Source organism: Enoplosus armatus, chromosome 10, assembly GCF_043641665.1.
Source record: "Enoplosus armatus isolate fEnoArm2 chromosome 10, fEnoArm2.hap1, whole genome shotgun sequence".
NCBI lineage: Eukaryota > Metazoa > Chordata > Actinopteri > Centrarchiformes > Enoplosidae > Enoplosus > Enoplosus armatus.
In genome coordinates this window covers 16,558,881-16,575,916 of record NC_092189.1, presented here as the reverse complement: position 1 = coordinate 16,575,916, position 17,036 = coordinate 16,558,881, and the positions used below count along the sequence as shown (strand labels likewise).

Genomic DNA, 17,036 nt, shown 5'->3' with positions numbered 1-17,036 from the left:
TGGTCCAGTTTCTGTGCAAAACCTCTGATACAAACCTCTGTCTGGTGTTGATTGGCCAAAGGTCAGACAATCAGCATTTTTCACTCATATGTCACTTGCAGTTAGGTACACACCAGTGATTGATTTCAAGTACAAGTCCAACCAAGATCACTCATAACTATCACTGATCAATGGACTATATCGTCCATGCAGCAGGGCATGTTTATTGTTTTGTTTTTGTTTTTTTGTTTTTTCTTCTGCCAAGGAGGTTGTAAGTACGATTGCCTCCAACCATCCGCTTGCTTGTCTGTTTGCCTTTGACCAACATGTTGAAACTCAAGGATGGGCAGAGATGGATGCACATTAACACTCTCAAGAGGAAGAATCTTATTGGTTTTGTGACCCTGCGACGGCCCAACCTTCAAGTTTCAAACGAACGTAGCTCCTGTCTCACATGGTCTCAAAGAGGAAAATAAACCTAATTACTGGGTTCGAAAAGTTGTCTGTTTAAATATATTGATGGACAGTGTGCAGGCATTTCTCTTTTTCATCTGGCATCATCATCTGGCTAAACTCTGGTTACTCTTACATAACTACTCATTGTTGACTTTGAACATAAAGGTTAATAAAGGAATTTGTTATGCTTTTGCAGTGGCTCTGCCCTCTGTTTAGCATGTTCTTGTTTTTATCATGCTTTTATCTTTTGTCCAAATATTCAGTTTTGTGCCTCAAAGGCCAAGGGCTTTAGATGTAAAAGAATATCAAAAGCAATTCAAATTGAAAATAAATTGCACTTTATTGTAAAAACAGAAAGGCTTTCAATCAAGTACTCTGTATACTGAATGCAGTCAATATTGCAGTGAATTGACGTAGCCTGTGAGATTAAAATAAATCTATGGCTGCAATTCAAATATTCATAATGTGAAGGTTTATAAGATCAAGAAAACGTTTTAGTGATTTACTCTCTGTGTATAACTTTTAAATTAATGTTTTACTTTTTCTTTTCTGAGAAAAGTTGTTTTGAAAAACCTGTATATATGCGTGTGTGTGCAAGAGATTGTGTGTGTGAATGTGTCAATAAGACTAAACCCTTAACAGCAACCTAAACATGGTACTGCATCCATGTTCCTGTCCCATCTGATCCCCTAAGACACTGTTTGCTGTTTGAAGTCTCCACTTGAAAGGCCTGATCTGAATACTGCGGATTCCACAGCAACTCTGCAAACAGTGATTACAGACTGATTAATGAGCCACGCGCACACTGTACACACACATGCTTGCTTTCTAGGCCACACACAAATGGATTATACAGGAGTCAGTATGTCACAACACACAATCTAAATCAAGTCATATCTGTTTTTTACGTAAACTTCAACAAAGTTTACAGGAATCTGTGTTGTTTTCATCATATCCCATCACCGGAAACAACTGTGGTTGCTAATCAATTTATTTTTTATCTTTCTCTTCTCTTCTCTTCTATCTTTCTCTTTTTCTACAGTGTCTGCTGAGATCTTAAAGAGTAGTTTGACCACCATGGAACGTCACATTCAGAGGCTTGAGAACGACATCGAGAACTTCCCCAAAACGGATGACCAACAAGATAAGTTTGTGGAACAGATGTCGATATCCTTTTTATTGTGGCTATTTATTTATACTTAAATTTGCTCCTCAAAAACATATGTATTCTAGCATATCAGGACACTGTATGCACCATTTTGTCAACAGCAGTGGCAAAGGAGTTTGCTGTTTGTGTTCTGCCAGGCAGTGGTAAGCAGTTTAAGTCACTTGGTGTGATAGGTGGCACCCAAGGGAATTTGGGGAATGGATCTGGCTGCCTTGCTGTGAGATGTTGATCAGATCTCCCTCTTCACTCCTCCCTGGGTCCCAAGAGTGAAATCATGCCTGTGGCTATTTTTACTGCACTCTGCCACCGCTGCCTGTCCCCTGGGGCACTCTAATAGGGGCTCGAGCCCCTCACACCAACTTATCGCCTATCCCTGATTTCATCTCCTGACCGGCCACAAGCCTTTACACACAACCATCCGTGCACTATCTTCTCTCATGGCACCTCTCCTGTTTCGATAACAGAGTGTTTCACTTAAACCCAAGCATCTCTGCTCCCAAATTGAATTAGCCATGTCTCTGCACTTTCTTGAATGCCCTTTCTGAGAGGAAAGGTCCACAATGTATAGGTTTGATCAATGGTGGGAATCAAGTCTGTTGTCAATACCCTGAGGCTAGGGTGCCTTTCATGAAGAAAGAAAAAAAAAAACCAGTAAAGCAGTCAGCAGTGTCTTATTTGTTTGTCTCTAGTGTTATTAAGAAAACAAAGAATTACTCAAGAGTAATTCATCAAGTGAGTAGGTGTCTCCATATGCTAGGCATTCACACGTAAGACAGCATTTAACCTGGTTTTTGCTTCCTTTTGTCTGAGATTTATGAAGGCTGACTTTGCACGTTGGGTGGTATAAGAGTAATAGCCGCCTAACACATTAACAATCTGCTCCCAGTCAAAGAAGGGCACTTAAATTTGTGTAATTAAAAAAACTGAAGCAGAGACCTCCCTGGCGGCAGCGGCTCAGAGGCAGAGCAGGCAGGCAAGAAAGCTACTCTGCCCCTTGATGTCAGTATTGATTCCCAGGCTCCTTCGAGAACTGGAGGCTTGAGTGAGAGGAAATGGAGAAGTGTAGATATACTGCAGCATGGCTCTCCCTCACTGTCTGGAGTTCCTCCCCAGAGTGTGGCAGGGAGAAGCTGGCTGGCTATGACCTGAAACACCCCATTTCCTCCTCTCTCCCCCTTCTCCCCATCCCACCTGATCGGGTTTTGGTGCTTGGAGGCTTTGTAGGATTTTAATAAGATCTATTTTTGTTCTTGGCTTATTTAAAGTAGCCACCAGTAGGAAAGCACTGACAAGCTTATGGTTAATGGTATAGTAGTCCCCCTTCCCTTGATTTTACAAGTGGCATAATTGCTGTAGTTATACATATTCTTTAATCACAATTTTCACCATTCTGTTTTTTGGGATGCAGACACATTGAGGCAGGGAGGAGTCACTCTATGAAAAGTGCATGTTCGTTTGTTCTCTCCGTTAGCTCCCTGGAGTGTTTGATCTGCATTTCATCTCTGGTGTATAATAAAGTGATAGAATTGAAAATAATATAATCATAATAACAGGACATTTTTACTTCTACTAGATTGTAGTGAGTTTTGTATTTGGTGTAGAATATTTTGTCCAATGTAGTCAAAAACACAGTTATTTTCTCCTCTAAGTTGTTTTTGTCTGGATGTTCATGGTACATCACAAGTATGCAATCACATTTTGCTCAGTGCCTTTGGGGTAGCTGTGTGTCTGTTTGTTGCAGTCGGACATTTGTGTATGTGCCTGTATACATGTGTGTGTTTCAGTTTAACCCACTTCTCTGAAGTGTGTCACCCAGGACGATATTTTCTACCACTTTAAACTTCCTAAGATATTAGCTGCTGGGCTGTTTTCCTGCCAGCGAGCATGGCGATGGAAATGAAACCACACACACATGGAGCAAACAGAGAGATAAAGAGATAGAAAGCGGAGGCTGTGCTTGATTTGCGGAGGTTTTTAGTACCAGTGTTTGCAATGAGCTTAGGTAGCACTCTAATCTGTGTTGCACAGCTAAGTGTTGGAACAATGACAGTATGAAATACAGTGCTGTATATTTTGGGTTGACATTTCCTTTGGTACACATAAGACAGCAGAGTCAAGGCAAACATACATTTTTAAACTTTTCCCTGGGATTAAAAAAAGGATGTTGGTTCCTTGAAGCATGACAGATGGAAGAACAACAACAGCTAAAAGTCATGCATTTGATGCTTGAGCAACCCTGAAAAAGTTAAGTGAAGCTCTGTTGTCTTGACTGTTGGGCACTGTGATGAATGAGTCAGTCTGCATTTGTGTGTGTGTGTGTGTGTGTGTGTTAAAAAGAGAGAGAGGGAGAGAGTAATTCACAGTGCAAGTGTAGGTGATGTGCCTCTGTTTCACTATGACTGTTGTCAGCTTTTTTCCTGAGATTAATTTCAGGAGGCCATGGTCACTGCAAGGTGTTTTAAATGTAATATGTGCCCCAAAGCAGCATCATTTTAATTAAACATTCAACAATAAATTATGTTTGGCCTTTTTTCACCGTGCATGATTAGTGTTCCTAATTTGTATAGGCTTCAGAAATTTCAGGTTTTACCCATTAAGAAGTCTGATAAATTTATGGCGCAAACAATTTGTGAGAATCTGTCATCTTTATCAGTCATCTGATGTGCTTACCTTTCAGAGGAAACCATTCCATTAAATAATATGAGAAGAAATGCATCACAGTCGTGAAATACAGAGAGAAAGAAAAATATGCAAAGAAAGAAGTGCAGGAAGAAAGAAAGAAAGAAAGAAAGAAAGAAAGAAAGAAAGAGAAAGTAGAGCTCAGTGGAAGCACTTCATTTGGCTTTATTGATACATTTTTCTCCTTCCATTACTGTAATGTATGCAAATGACTGAATGGGGTGTTTGTTCAGCAGTTTAGTGATCTCTATCTGTCAGAAGTAATGGGAGCCCACAAAGGCTGTAGAGTTGAGGCACAAGCCCCCAGAGAGCCCTATTTCACCAGAGAGGCTATGGCTATCACATACACACACACTCTCTCTCTCACACACACACACACACACACACACACACACACACACACACACCCATTTCCAGTTCTTGCTGGATATGATAGAGTAGAGCTGGGGGCTTAGAGCGAGACTCTGCATATTGGAATATTAATGTTAGTGAGGTGGCTAGATGGGGATGATGAGAGACCGGACTGAGCCTTGATGGGTGCCTGGACATGTCCAATACATCTCCCACCCTCTGTCCTTAATGCCTTAACCCAACCCACTGGTATTTAGCTTAACCTTTTATTTCCCAGAGGGCCAGAGTCAGAGCACATATTTTTTCAACAAGAAGCTGTCTTCTGGGACCAGTTTCATTAAGATATGTTAGACTGGGCTTACAAATTATTATTATTATTGTTATTATTATTATTATTATTATTATTATTTTAAATTATTATTAATTACAAAGGCTTCATTTTGCTCTCAGAATAGTCTAATGTGAGTATACATTAGCCACCCTATACCCTCGAGCAAACAATATTGCCAAGAGTTGTGTTTCCATAGTAACAGTCTGTGGCACCTGCTGAACATTTGCACCAACTGACAAAACAGAGGAAACCATTGGGACAGTGGATAGTGGTTTTCTTGTTGAGTGTGCCTGTGTGTGTGTGTTTCTGACTTTCTACCTCCAGGGACACATTTCAGACTAAAGACCAGTTAATTGGACAGCTTGACCAACTGGGGACAAAAGCTGTGTCCCAAATTGGGAAAAAGCTGATGTTGGGGTCAGTGGTTACGGTTAGGGGTAGGTTAAGGTTAGGGTTAGGCAAGTAGTGGTTATGTTTAGGGTAAGTCTCCAGGAAATGAATGTAAGTCTATGTAATGTCCCCAAAAGTTACTGAAGTAAATGTGTGTTTTGTGAGTGGTATTGTTAGACAGCCATTGAGTTTCCACAGTAAAATGTCCCCGTGACTGTTGAATTCTTCCACTGGGGTGAGTGAATGGAGCTGACTGGATTTAGTTAGAAAAAAATTCATAAATTTACCTGCAATTCCTACCAAATATGTCCTTCTTAAGATGTCTAGGATTGTCCAGCTGAAGAGCTAAGATATCTATCTGAAATATATTTGTTAGATCCAAGCAACAGGGGCTTTTTGGATATTTCTTGCAGCATTGTGCTTAATTACTTGAAATAACTCAGATCTCTAGTATTTCTATCATACTGATGCTCCCCTTACAATTTCCTGCCAACAGGAGAAAGCAGCTGTCCGAGCAGCAACACAGAACTACAGTAGTTATTGATACCTGTTGGTGAATAGGAAGCCTCAAGTCCTGGGATCCTACAACGCCCACACACCTAACAGTGCCAGTTTCTCACACCAACCTTGTCCGCCCACTCAGGGTCAGCCCAGACACACTTTTTCCCGGCCCCGGGGCTAGCCTGTAATACCACCTTTGTGGTAAAAATCGACAGATGCATTTATACAGGTACCACCTTTTTGTTGTTCTCAGAGACTTCAGCCTGATTTAGTTCACACTTCAAAGGAAGAGGTTCACTACAATGTGTTTATGGATGGCCTTTGTCAAACTGCAACAGTTTGAGACTCTCTTGGCTTCAGGCTAGGTTTGTGTACATGTGTATACAACACTCTCTTGTATCGGCACTAGGCACTCAAGGTTAAATAAATGGTTGTTAGTGAAACAATTGTTCTATTAAGCAGGCTGCTGAGTTTAAACCGCAGAAACATCCCCTGTTAAATGCTTGTTTTGTCTGTAGAAACACAGTTTTTTTTTTGAGAAGTTATCCCACTTTAGTACACCTTTATGTGTTTGAATGAGAAGTCAGATTATTTACAGAATCATTATGTTTATTTCTGCATGTTTACATGTAAGAAAACTGGGTTAAAAGATGCTGGTGGCACTTTTACTTTCAGCAGCTCCTTGTAATTTTTACAGCAGAAATACACAAACACCAACCTTCCTCGCCACACACACACACACGCACAAGCTCTCTCTCTTAATCACCACCTTCCTTCAAGCCCCCCCCCCCCCCCCCCCCCCCCAACCCCAACCCGAGTGTTTTCCTCCACTAATGAAATTCACTGTAAACTGTGTGGCCAATTAACTGAAGCACAGATAAACCATGGAGCCTTTTAATTATCCAAAATTCAGTTGAAACCAGTGTGAATAAGTAGAGGTACTTAAAACAGACCCTTTCTCTGCCTGAGTTCTGTTTCTGTGTCTCTCACCTTGATGTGAATGTCCAGACTCAGATAAAGCGACAGAAAATTGCAATCACTAGAACAAATAGTCATCTTTCTTGTTGCATTCTGAATGCCAGAGGAGATTTTAATTAACACATTTTAGTAGATGCCTGTATGAAAAAACATTTGCTAAAATTAAAATTGTAATTCTAATTGTGATTATTGCAAAGAAAAAACACAAAAATGTAAATGAGAAAAAGGTTGTGGTGATTATGTTGCTGTCTTACCAATGATTTTCTTTTTCTTTATTTACGCAGTGCCGTCTCACTACCTTTGATGACAATTATAAAATGCACCACATTTGTATAGTTTTTAATTACCTTAAATAAGGCGTGAACTGGCATTGTTGCAGAGTGAGTCAATCAACTATTATTTGAAGTGATTTATTAATTGTTTGGTCTATACAATGTCTGAAGATAGTTAAAAATCCCCACCACAATTTCTGAGAACTTAAGATGACGTCTTCAAATTTCTTTCTGGGTCTGACTGTCAAAAAACAAACATATTCAGTTCACTATGATATAAGACTATCACTATCCCATTGTTTCATTGTTCATTCTGTATATTCATTTGTATATCCATTTGTCTTGTCTGGAACGCGGAACATGTATTTTATTAAGATGACAATTTATGGCTTTTTAACCTCATGACGCTTGAAGGCAAGGATAAGAAATCTAAAATAATTTTGCAGAATTGCAGTTTCAGCACATAATGCCTCTACATTTGACATATTCCAACTACAATTCTGCGCACAAATCTTTGAATTTGGCTCAGACAGCTCTGCCTCTCAGAGTAAAATAGAACCACATGAGACACACATCAGCCATATATTAAACTCTGATGAAGCCAAAAAAAAAAAAAATCAAGTTATAGATTTCACAGAATACACATGTACTGCTTTCTGCCAACAAAAAAATATATCGCCATCGCCTTGTCTAATGGCCGCCGTGTTCACTGACAGACCAGAGACCATCTCGGTGCCCTCCGGTCATATGAGTGAATTCCCTAGAAGTTCGGCAATCAGTATCTTGTTAGGTTGTGACACTCGGCCTGATGTGGCAGCTCCATTAGCCAGTAGAGTAGGCTTGCTGACAGGCTGCCTGGACTGTAGCTCCCAGGGGCAGGATCGGGTGTGGCGTTGGAGTACAGGGGATACACCCTTGATGTACGCTGGATCCTACCCCTTTGCTCCTGAATGAACAACTGTCATAGTCCACTGATAAAGCCCGCATGCACTGCCATTCTTGGAGGGTGTCCTTTGGGATCTACTGTGTCCTGTTGGGATTCAGGGTTCCTCCTTTGGAATCCAAAATGCTTCCTTGCAGTACTTAAACTGTATATGAATAAGGAGCCAATGTGCCTAACTATCTAACTGTCTAGCTATAGTGTTCTGATCAGAAAGTTATTTGTTATTTGTAATCTGTTTTATCTTCATGTCTCCATGTTGCTCAGCTGCTGTATGGATTTGCCCCTTTTGGCCCAGGTCTCCACTGATTATTTCTGCTCTACATAAAGTCGGGCTAAGGACCCAGTGGCAGCAGCTCCAATCTGCACCTCATTACTTCCCCAAAAGGCCTGAGCTTAGTGCAGGGTAATAGACAGAGGCCCAGCCGCCCTCATTTGTCATGGGCTCCTGGGTTTGATGCAAAGCCCCCCTTGAGCACTTGTTGCTGAGCTCTAATCCTGCAGTAGACACCAGCCACGCTTCTCTGCTTAGCCATCCCCACTCTCTACCGTCATGGCTCATGATTTCACTTTCATTTGATGTTTTAATGAAATCCCTGAGACTCTGTTGAATGGCAGGCCCATTGTTGGCAAATTATTCTATCAAATGCAAGTGGAAGGCAAACGTGACTTGAGTTATTTGTCTAGTAAATATGAGCCACTGAGGGTTTACGGTGTTTTTTCGGCACGTGAATTTGCAATAGAACATGGTTGGAGTTACATGACACAGGTTGCCTCACAGGAAAATGCATGTAGACAAAATGGCACATAGAAACAATGCTGTTATCATGTTCTTGATAGGCCCCCGAGTTATACATTCATATGATTGTTCTCTAGTTACTAATAATAATACTACAGCTGCTAAAGCAGAAGTTAATTTTAAAATGGGTTGGGTGAAATGTACTTGATGCTAGTGGAGTGTACAGAGCAGACATTTATACAATGGCTGACATGTATTCCCGCGCCGACCAGTATATTACCTAGTAGCACCATTTGTTGTGCCTTATTGCAAATAAGTGCTGTGGGGCAGCGCCCAAAAGGCTGGGGAAAGCTCCTTGATGAAAAGGCCTGAGTATCATTAGCTGAAGTTGCTGCGTGTGCCAGTTGAAAGCCTCTCTAAAATGTAAATCAAACTAATGCCCAAACACTTCCTCTCCTTTCCCCACAGTGATGCTATTCCTTTCTTGCTGATGCTGTCGAGGGAATACGGTGTTGTTCTGCTGTTTGCAACCGGGCTGTCTGTTGATTTCTAACTTTGCTCCGTGGGTGCTATCCTTCCTCGCCCCTGACGGGACCCAGGGATCGTCATGTCTGCATGACTGCGAGCCATCTCTCTTGCAGCCCGCTCATATACGTGGCCCCACAAGCGATTAGCCAAACTTATTGACTGCAATTGCACACTTTGGAGCAATTAAGCGCTTCATTATGCAAATAAAGTGCACTAATTGCCTCACGTTTGCTAATTGATTATAAGATACGGTATATGGTCAACATTAGGGTTGACTCCTTCAAAAACATTTGGCCTTCAACAGTTTAAGCCTTGCACTTTGTGAATAAATTAATGACCGCAAATAACTCAGTGGGCCCTTTCCCTGGCATGTCACTGTGCACTCAGCTCTGCAAATTTGAGGCACAATAGAAAAGTCGGAGGAGAAAGAGATCTCTAATTAAAATGAATCTGTGACAGTCAGAAACACTAACAGTTACAAACGGCAATCTGATGGTAGTCAACAGGGGATTCTCCATTAATTGGCAAAATGAGGCTCATCAATCACACACAGGGGGAATGCTGCACAGACAGTATCCTGTCAGAGTCACCCACTGTGGGGGAAGCAGCATGACTTGTGTCTCAGGGACAGAGTCATGTAGAGAAGGAACAGTTTCTCTCTCTCTCTCTCTCTCTCTCTCTCTCTCTCTCTCTCTCTCCCCCTCCGATTCACCACATGTGGCTCTCAGTAGACATCTCTCCAACTCATTCTGACAAGCTTTGTTTTTCCTTGTCGCATTTCAAATAGGGATTGGCTGGCATTCTCTGCCAGTCAAGGCCGAGACAGAATTGTCAAAACAGACTGTTGAATTCCAGCTTTTAGAGGATATTCTTTGCTGATGACATGTGCTGAGAGGCTCGTAGCTCCAAACTCTTCATTCAAGCACTCACGGAAATACTGGTACTGCTGATTTTCTATTCAGGAGACCTTGATCATTTTATTGGATTACAAATAACCTTTTTTTTCCAATACTGACAACCATCTTTGACGTCTTAATTGGCTGGGACTTTTATCTGTTTCTCTATGTTATAAAACAGTCAAACATTGGCATGATATGTGAGTAATATACAAACTTTGTATAAACCTAACACCTAGTAATGTCCTTGTTTTTCATGGTGAGCAATGTGCTGGGATGATTGAGCAAGCCAAACAATTACTTAACACACCACCTCTGCCTACAGGTCAATAAATATACCCAGACAATAATTGACTGTTTTATCAATTGAACCAATCAATGGACTGCTCGTAGTCTCTATTTAAATCACTAGGTTTAGAGCAATCACATGCAAAGCAAGACTTAAAATATCTATTGGTCTATATTGTCTCTCTGCGTCATCTGTGCATCTAATTGTATTCCTTCATGTATCTATATGGTACAGACTACCATGATTTGACACAGAGGCTATAATGTTACCTGATATGTGCACACACATGCCACATTAGCACATGCGCTGTATGGTGATATCCTCATTACCTCTTTCCGATGCATCAAACCAGTAATATGTCAGGCATGTCACGGCAAATAGAGTATTCACCACTGTCTTTATAGCTTTCACAGACAGGGCTAATGTACTGCAAAGCAAAACAACAGTCATGCCTGTGTGGATTTTTATTGACAATTAACCTCCAATTAGCAGCATGGATAGATAGAGTGACCTCCAGAAGTGGTAGTGTTTGTGTTGATGATGGCTCCTCCATGAACATGATTACATGAGATGAGCCAGTTTGCTGTGAAGAGGGACCTCTGGCTGGTGCTCTGACTCTGACACGGTGACAGACAGAGGGGCATTTAACACGTTGCTGTTAGCTGTAATAGCACTGACATAAAAATAAAAATGGAACGGTAACATAAATGTTTGTAATGCATTTTTCCTCCCTTTCTATTTTTTCCCTTTTTCTCACTGTCACACACACACACACACACACACACACACACACACACACACACACACACACACACACAGAGACCGTATACTGTTGGTGGGTCTAAGCCCTGTCATTTAACAGCAACAGGGATGTGTTAGACACATCTGCTGCCTGAATCAGCAGCTGACCTTGAATTGACTTTCTGGGACGATGACTTATGGTTGATCCCTGGGCTTTTCGCATTGATGCCTTGCAGCTTTCCACCCTAACTTAAGAACATAGGTAGGAACCATAGACACCATATATGTCTTTCTGCTCTCCTTTCTTTTTTTTTTTTCCTGTGACATGACTTTCAAGGGTACCTGTGCAGATAGTAAGAACATACAGTTCTGTAAAAAAAAAAAAAAAAGTATGAAGTCCCATTTTTGCACATTTTCTTGTGCTCACAGAATTACTTGATAATACACATAAGTGGACTCCAGTACTCTTGAATATCAAAGTGACTTGTATGCTTTCATGCAGGGTTTCTGTATGAAAGCATCAAATATGAAAAACAGATTATTATATTTATTTTGCAAAAAAATATTGACTCCCAACTACTCACTTGGTCTGTCTTTACTATTTAAAGTGGAAGTATTATTATTATAAAAATAATGGTCATAATTGTAATATAATGGTTTCATTTTATTTTCCTTTGAGAAACACACCCCAAAGTGCGTTTTAGTGTGTCTTTTTTCTATTTTCTTAGACCATCACATAACTTAAATTGCATAACATAAAGTAAAGCAGGTTGATTCATCAGTAAAAATATCAACAATACCATTAGATAATATCCAGTTTTTAGGTCAAAGATACAAGCATGCATAAGTAGAGAGGTCTACTACAACTCCCAAGAAGCATTCTGATAGGACATCCAGTCACTGAGCTGAAGCTAATGTTTGTGCTTTACAGAAACCAAATCAATTCACCTACGTCAATATGAGATGAATTCAGAAAGTATGGTGTACTGTTTTGTTCCGAATAGCAACAAATGAGGAAATTACCTGAATAAGCTACAGCCCTGATTTGTGCCTCTGGCTAGGATCTTCGCCATGGCAACAGCTGCTGAGGTTGACAGGTACTGTAGCATTTAGAGCCAGCCTCCCAAACTGATGGAACAAACATGACTTCCCAGTTGGAGTTGGAATATGTATAATGGATGCCCATAACATAAACCTATAGTGTTTCCTTGGAGACTCCCATTCTGCTACTGCACTCACTATATTGAATAATATTCTTTAATAATCTTTGAAATGCTAATTTACAGTGGGGAAAAAAATCCTTTGGACCCAGCGGCTCCTCCCACTTCACAAGTCTCCACTGCTGCATGATAATGAGATAGATGAGATTTTGTCAAAATGTGCTGCTTTCTATTTATTTTGTTTTTTTCTAAAAACATGTACACACCTCCTTCCTTACAAGCCCACAGTGCAGAGATGTTTTAACACACTGACAATGGTGCCAACTATAATGCAGATTCAAGCACATTTCTGGCCAACCGTGTCATGACATCACAAATCAGGCATAGGTGTGAAAACGCCAGAGGTGTAGGTAGGAACAGGCATTAACTGGAGGGACACGTCGGTTTGGTGCTGCCACAGCTCAATGGCAACGAGGTGTTGTTGCACGGCAACGCTATATGGTTGCCATCATCAAAGCACCAACTGGAGATGTGCTTGTTGTTGTTTTTTATAAAATTGCAGTCAAACAAGATCTCTAGCACAGTGGAGCAGATCATGGCACCGATCATTGTGATTGGAAACTGGTTGGAAAGGTTTCTGCATTGTTTCTAGATGTGATGTAGCAAAATAAAGAATAACTTGAGCAATTTAAATGACTGACTGCAGTTTTTATGCGCTCTGTGGGCTGAATGCGCTCTTGAGGCATGTTTCTGATGGATAGTACAGCAGGGGTTATGATGCCTCAGGCTTGTTTGATCCAGTGGTCATATTCTTAAACCTCCATGAGCAAGGTCATGATGCTCCATCTGAAATTTAATTCTATTTGCATGTGCTCCATTGCCCTACTCCTACAGTTTTCATGTAAAAAAAAACATGATTTCTAAAGACTGGTTAAGATTAAATTTCCAGTAAGACGTGACTCATTTCTACACAGTTTTTAAAGTGTGACAATCTAGGTATTTTTCTGTAGCTCTCAGAACTTTTATGCAATTGCAAATAGAGATAAAGAAGGAACTCCTCATTGTGAACAAGTCTGTAGTGATCGTGTTTTGCTGTTATTTCAAACTATACATTTAATTTTTTCAAAGAATGATCATTGCATGTATTCAGGAAGACTGCCAGCAGTATCTCAATAATCTTTTTTTGCTTCCTGATCAACCCTCACCTTCACTCTGTAGCCTCTACTATCATTGTGTTTTTTCCCAGTATTATATGCATGTTCAGATTTCTCATCATAATATTGGTTGGTAAACACATCACAAATTATATTTTTGATAATGAGAAATCAAATAACTCAAATCAAATTCCACTCTGTGCAGCTTTTAGCCGCTTTTGTGGTTCTTTTTTTTTTTTTTGCTGCCCGTACAAAATCTGTATGGTTGAGTCTCTTTAGCCTTTGAATCTTCAATTCAAAATACATACTATTATTCCATTATTCTGTTGCTCAAATAAGTCTAAAACTGTCCAATTCAGTTGTTGTTATGTTGAATAATAAATATTTGAGTGTGCGTGGAAACACACCTGCAAATTGGCTGGAATTTGCAGGTGATTGAACAATATGATGATGAAGTGAAGAGTCTTGTTTTGCATCCTGTACTCAGCTAAGGTAGCTGAAATGTTATAATAATTCCAAAGTCAAGTTTTTAGCCATTAACTGCTCTTCAGGATGTTGCTCTGTAAATGTGCTGTACTCAAACCTCAAGATCAGGTTGTACTCGGCCATGTTTTGATACAGATTTTATTTTATCTTTTCCTGTAATTGGTCTTGATGAGAAAAAAAAATATATAGTCACATAGTGAACATGATGGTTTGAATACTATAAAATGCTTCTTTTGATTCAGGGTCGAACTGCAGATCTTGCAATAAGCCAGTGAAGTAGCTTACTTCATGATTTTATAGGTCTGTGTATTTGTATATGTATTTATATGTTTATAGTAATTGTAAAGTCATAATTGTCATCAGACATCTAGATATTTGCCAGGTAAGATGATAGAAGGGTAATGCAGTGCTCCAATATCACAGGAGTTTGTACTATCAGAGAGTGATGACATTGTGTTTGTGTTTGCGTGTGTTTGTTTGTGTGTGTGTATGTGCGGGGAGTGTTTTAGGGTGTGTAGGAATGTGTATACATAAGATAGCTGCAAGGCAGTACAGAATGATAGCCGTGAATGGGGCATTTTCCATTGAAGTGATTAAAATGATTGAGGACAGAGGCGAACTCATTCATCTCTGAGCAAGGTGATGAGGGACAGTCTGTATGTGTGAGTGTCTGAGAGAAAAGTGCCTCGGTGCATTCATGTATATATGTGAGTGTGTGTGTGTGTGTGTGTGCGTTTATGTGTCATAGATGTAGAACAAGTTGTGAAATGGGACTGGCATGGAGGCGGCCACAGAGATGTGGAGCGATGCCCACAGGAGAGCCGTGCCTTTTCACTGTACATCTGAACAGACAGCCAAATATTTATCATCAGCCTACATTCTACATTTTAATTTGACCTTCATCAGAACAAAGTAAACAATTCCTCATTGCCAACCTCAGCGCCTGTTGTTGTTCTTTTTATTTTTATGTCTGTTTTTGTTTTCCTTTTTCTAAAACTGTAACCTAAAAAAAAACAACAAAAAAACAGGGGTAGCAATAGTCGAATGGAAGTTCCTTGAGGTTTCCCTGGATGTGATTAAGCTGGACTGTAATCAGTTTGTCTCCTCTGTTCAGCAGATTCTCTTTAATTACCTCAGTGAGGGGAGAGAGTGGGTGGTGCAGGTTGTCCTGTGTGTGTGTGTGTGTGCCTGGCTATGTGTGCATGTGTGTGTTTTCCATCTTGCAGTTGGTGATAGGTAGTATAGAGTAGTTATTTTTGACACTATTAACATTTGTATTCTATCTCTACTTGGCACAAAGGTTAAACCACACCCTGTGCTTTAAATGTAAGCAGAGCTAGCCTCAATGGCCTTGTTGGCTACACATAACCACTCTCAAGCACATTAAGTGTATGTCTAAACCCACTTAGCATTGGCAGCCTTGTGAAAGTGTTGATTTGAGGTCTATGGGTTCATGTTTCCCCTCTCTCTCTCTCTCTTTCACCCTCTCTACCTCCCATCAACCACTCTAATCTCCTGAATGCCATCCACACTCACCGTTCATCCCCTGCCTTCAGGATTGGTTTCACACAGTGATCCCCTCACTGACCAGACAGACGACTCAACAATTAACCTCCAAGGCTGACCTGAAATATCTCAAACCTTCTCCCTTCAGCATCCTTATTGGCCTCTAATAGATTTCTAAGAGGTAGAAAAAGGGGGATTGAATTTCACCCGTCCAACCCTTAGGCTCTGTTGAGGAGTGCTGTTCAGTTTGTTGTCTTTTTTTTCCCTTGCTAAATACCACAATCGTGACTGTGGTACAGGATGTTGTCTGAGCTGAATGTGTAATGATAAGACCAGGCTGGTGATACTCTGTGCCAATGTGTTAATAATGGCATTAGACTTTGTGACATTCTTCTCAGAATTATTCTACCAATTGCTTCTCCATTTCCACCCTGTGAAAGCCCTCCATTTTGGTTATTTTGCTAATAGCCAAAAAGCACTCTGCTGGAGCCAGTTTTACTGAAACTGTATTCCCCGTGAAGAAGATTAGTCCCTGTGTTATTTAGTGTCACTTTAGTCATTATTGCAGGATTTACAGCCGATGCAGCGTCTGTTCCCTAACTTTCTGGTTATCATTTCACACAGGGCTATGGATATTCCCTGCTGTGCTGTGGACACAGGTTGGCAATCCACTGATTCCCACCTCTATATTCTTTTCCTGAAGCCAGGTTTCTACCAAACACTTTCAGTATAGTACCCTTGAAACCCGTACCTACATGTTCTTAAACCCTAGACCTGTTTGCTTCTCCACTGCAGACAGTACTTAAATGTAGGCAGAGTTGTTACTGGATGGTAATAGCCGCGTCAACCATGTACCTAGTGTGACATCATATCCACATATACAAGACACAGTAAACAAAGGAACACAAGAATGGGACAGAATGGCTCTATTGGTATCATCCACAACTTTTGCCAATGGAAACGTGAAAATAACTAACATTTCTAATGTGTAACGAGCTGAACTGAACTGAACTGGACTGGACTGGTGCAAATGCGGCTGAAGTGGTCTTTCAGTGCACCACCAGTGCACTAACTTGTCAAGTTATGTCTTGAAAATGCATCTGCTTGCTGTCAGGTTTTAAGGGTTTAAATCATAGTGTGTACATAATGTCCGTGTGCATGTGTTTATGGTCATTGAGTTGGTAGTTGAGGGAGAGCATGTGCAGATCAGATTGTAACCAGTAAGGTAATGATTCATAAGACAGCCAGTAGGACTTATCCACTAATAGATCTCCTGGGAGATAACCTAATCCCCCAACAATATCTTCTTATCATATTACAAGTGAACTATGTACAGAATTGGCTTCTCTATCCACAAATGAATACTAAGCCCTATGCTTACCTTTAAGCTTATTAGATTTGATCTGAAACAGCGCAGTATCAAGTATTCTCCCTGATGCAAGGCTGATCAGAGATAATAATCCTTTCTGAGATTAGTTTTAATTTCACCGTC

The 17,036-nt window shown here is 40.5% G+C and overlaps 1 protein-coding gene across 1 annotated transcript in view; it reads left to right on the top strand.

Moving 5' to 3' along the window:
• The window catches only part of diaph2 (diaphanous-related formin 2), a 347,338-nt gene that overhangs the window by 249,806 nt on the left and 80,496 nt on the right, over positions 1 to 17,036 (top strand). The window contains exon 25 of the mRNA XM_070913036.1: positions 1,478 to 1,602. Coding sequence (XP_070769137.1) covers positions 1,478 to 1,602 — 125 coding nt within the window. The remainder of the gene's footprint in view (positions 1 to 1,477; positions 1,603 to 17,036) is intronic.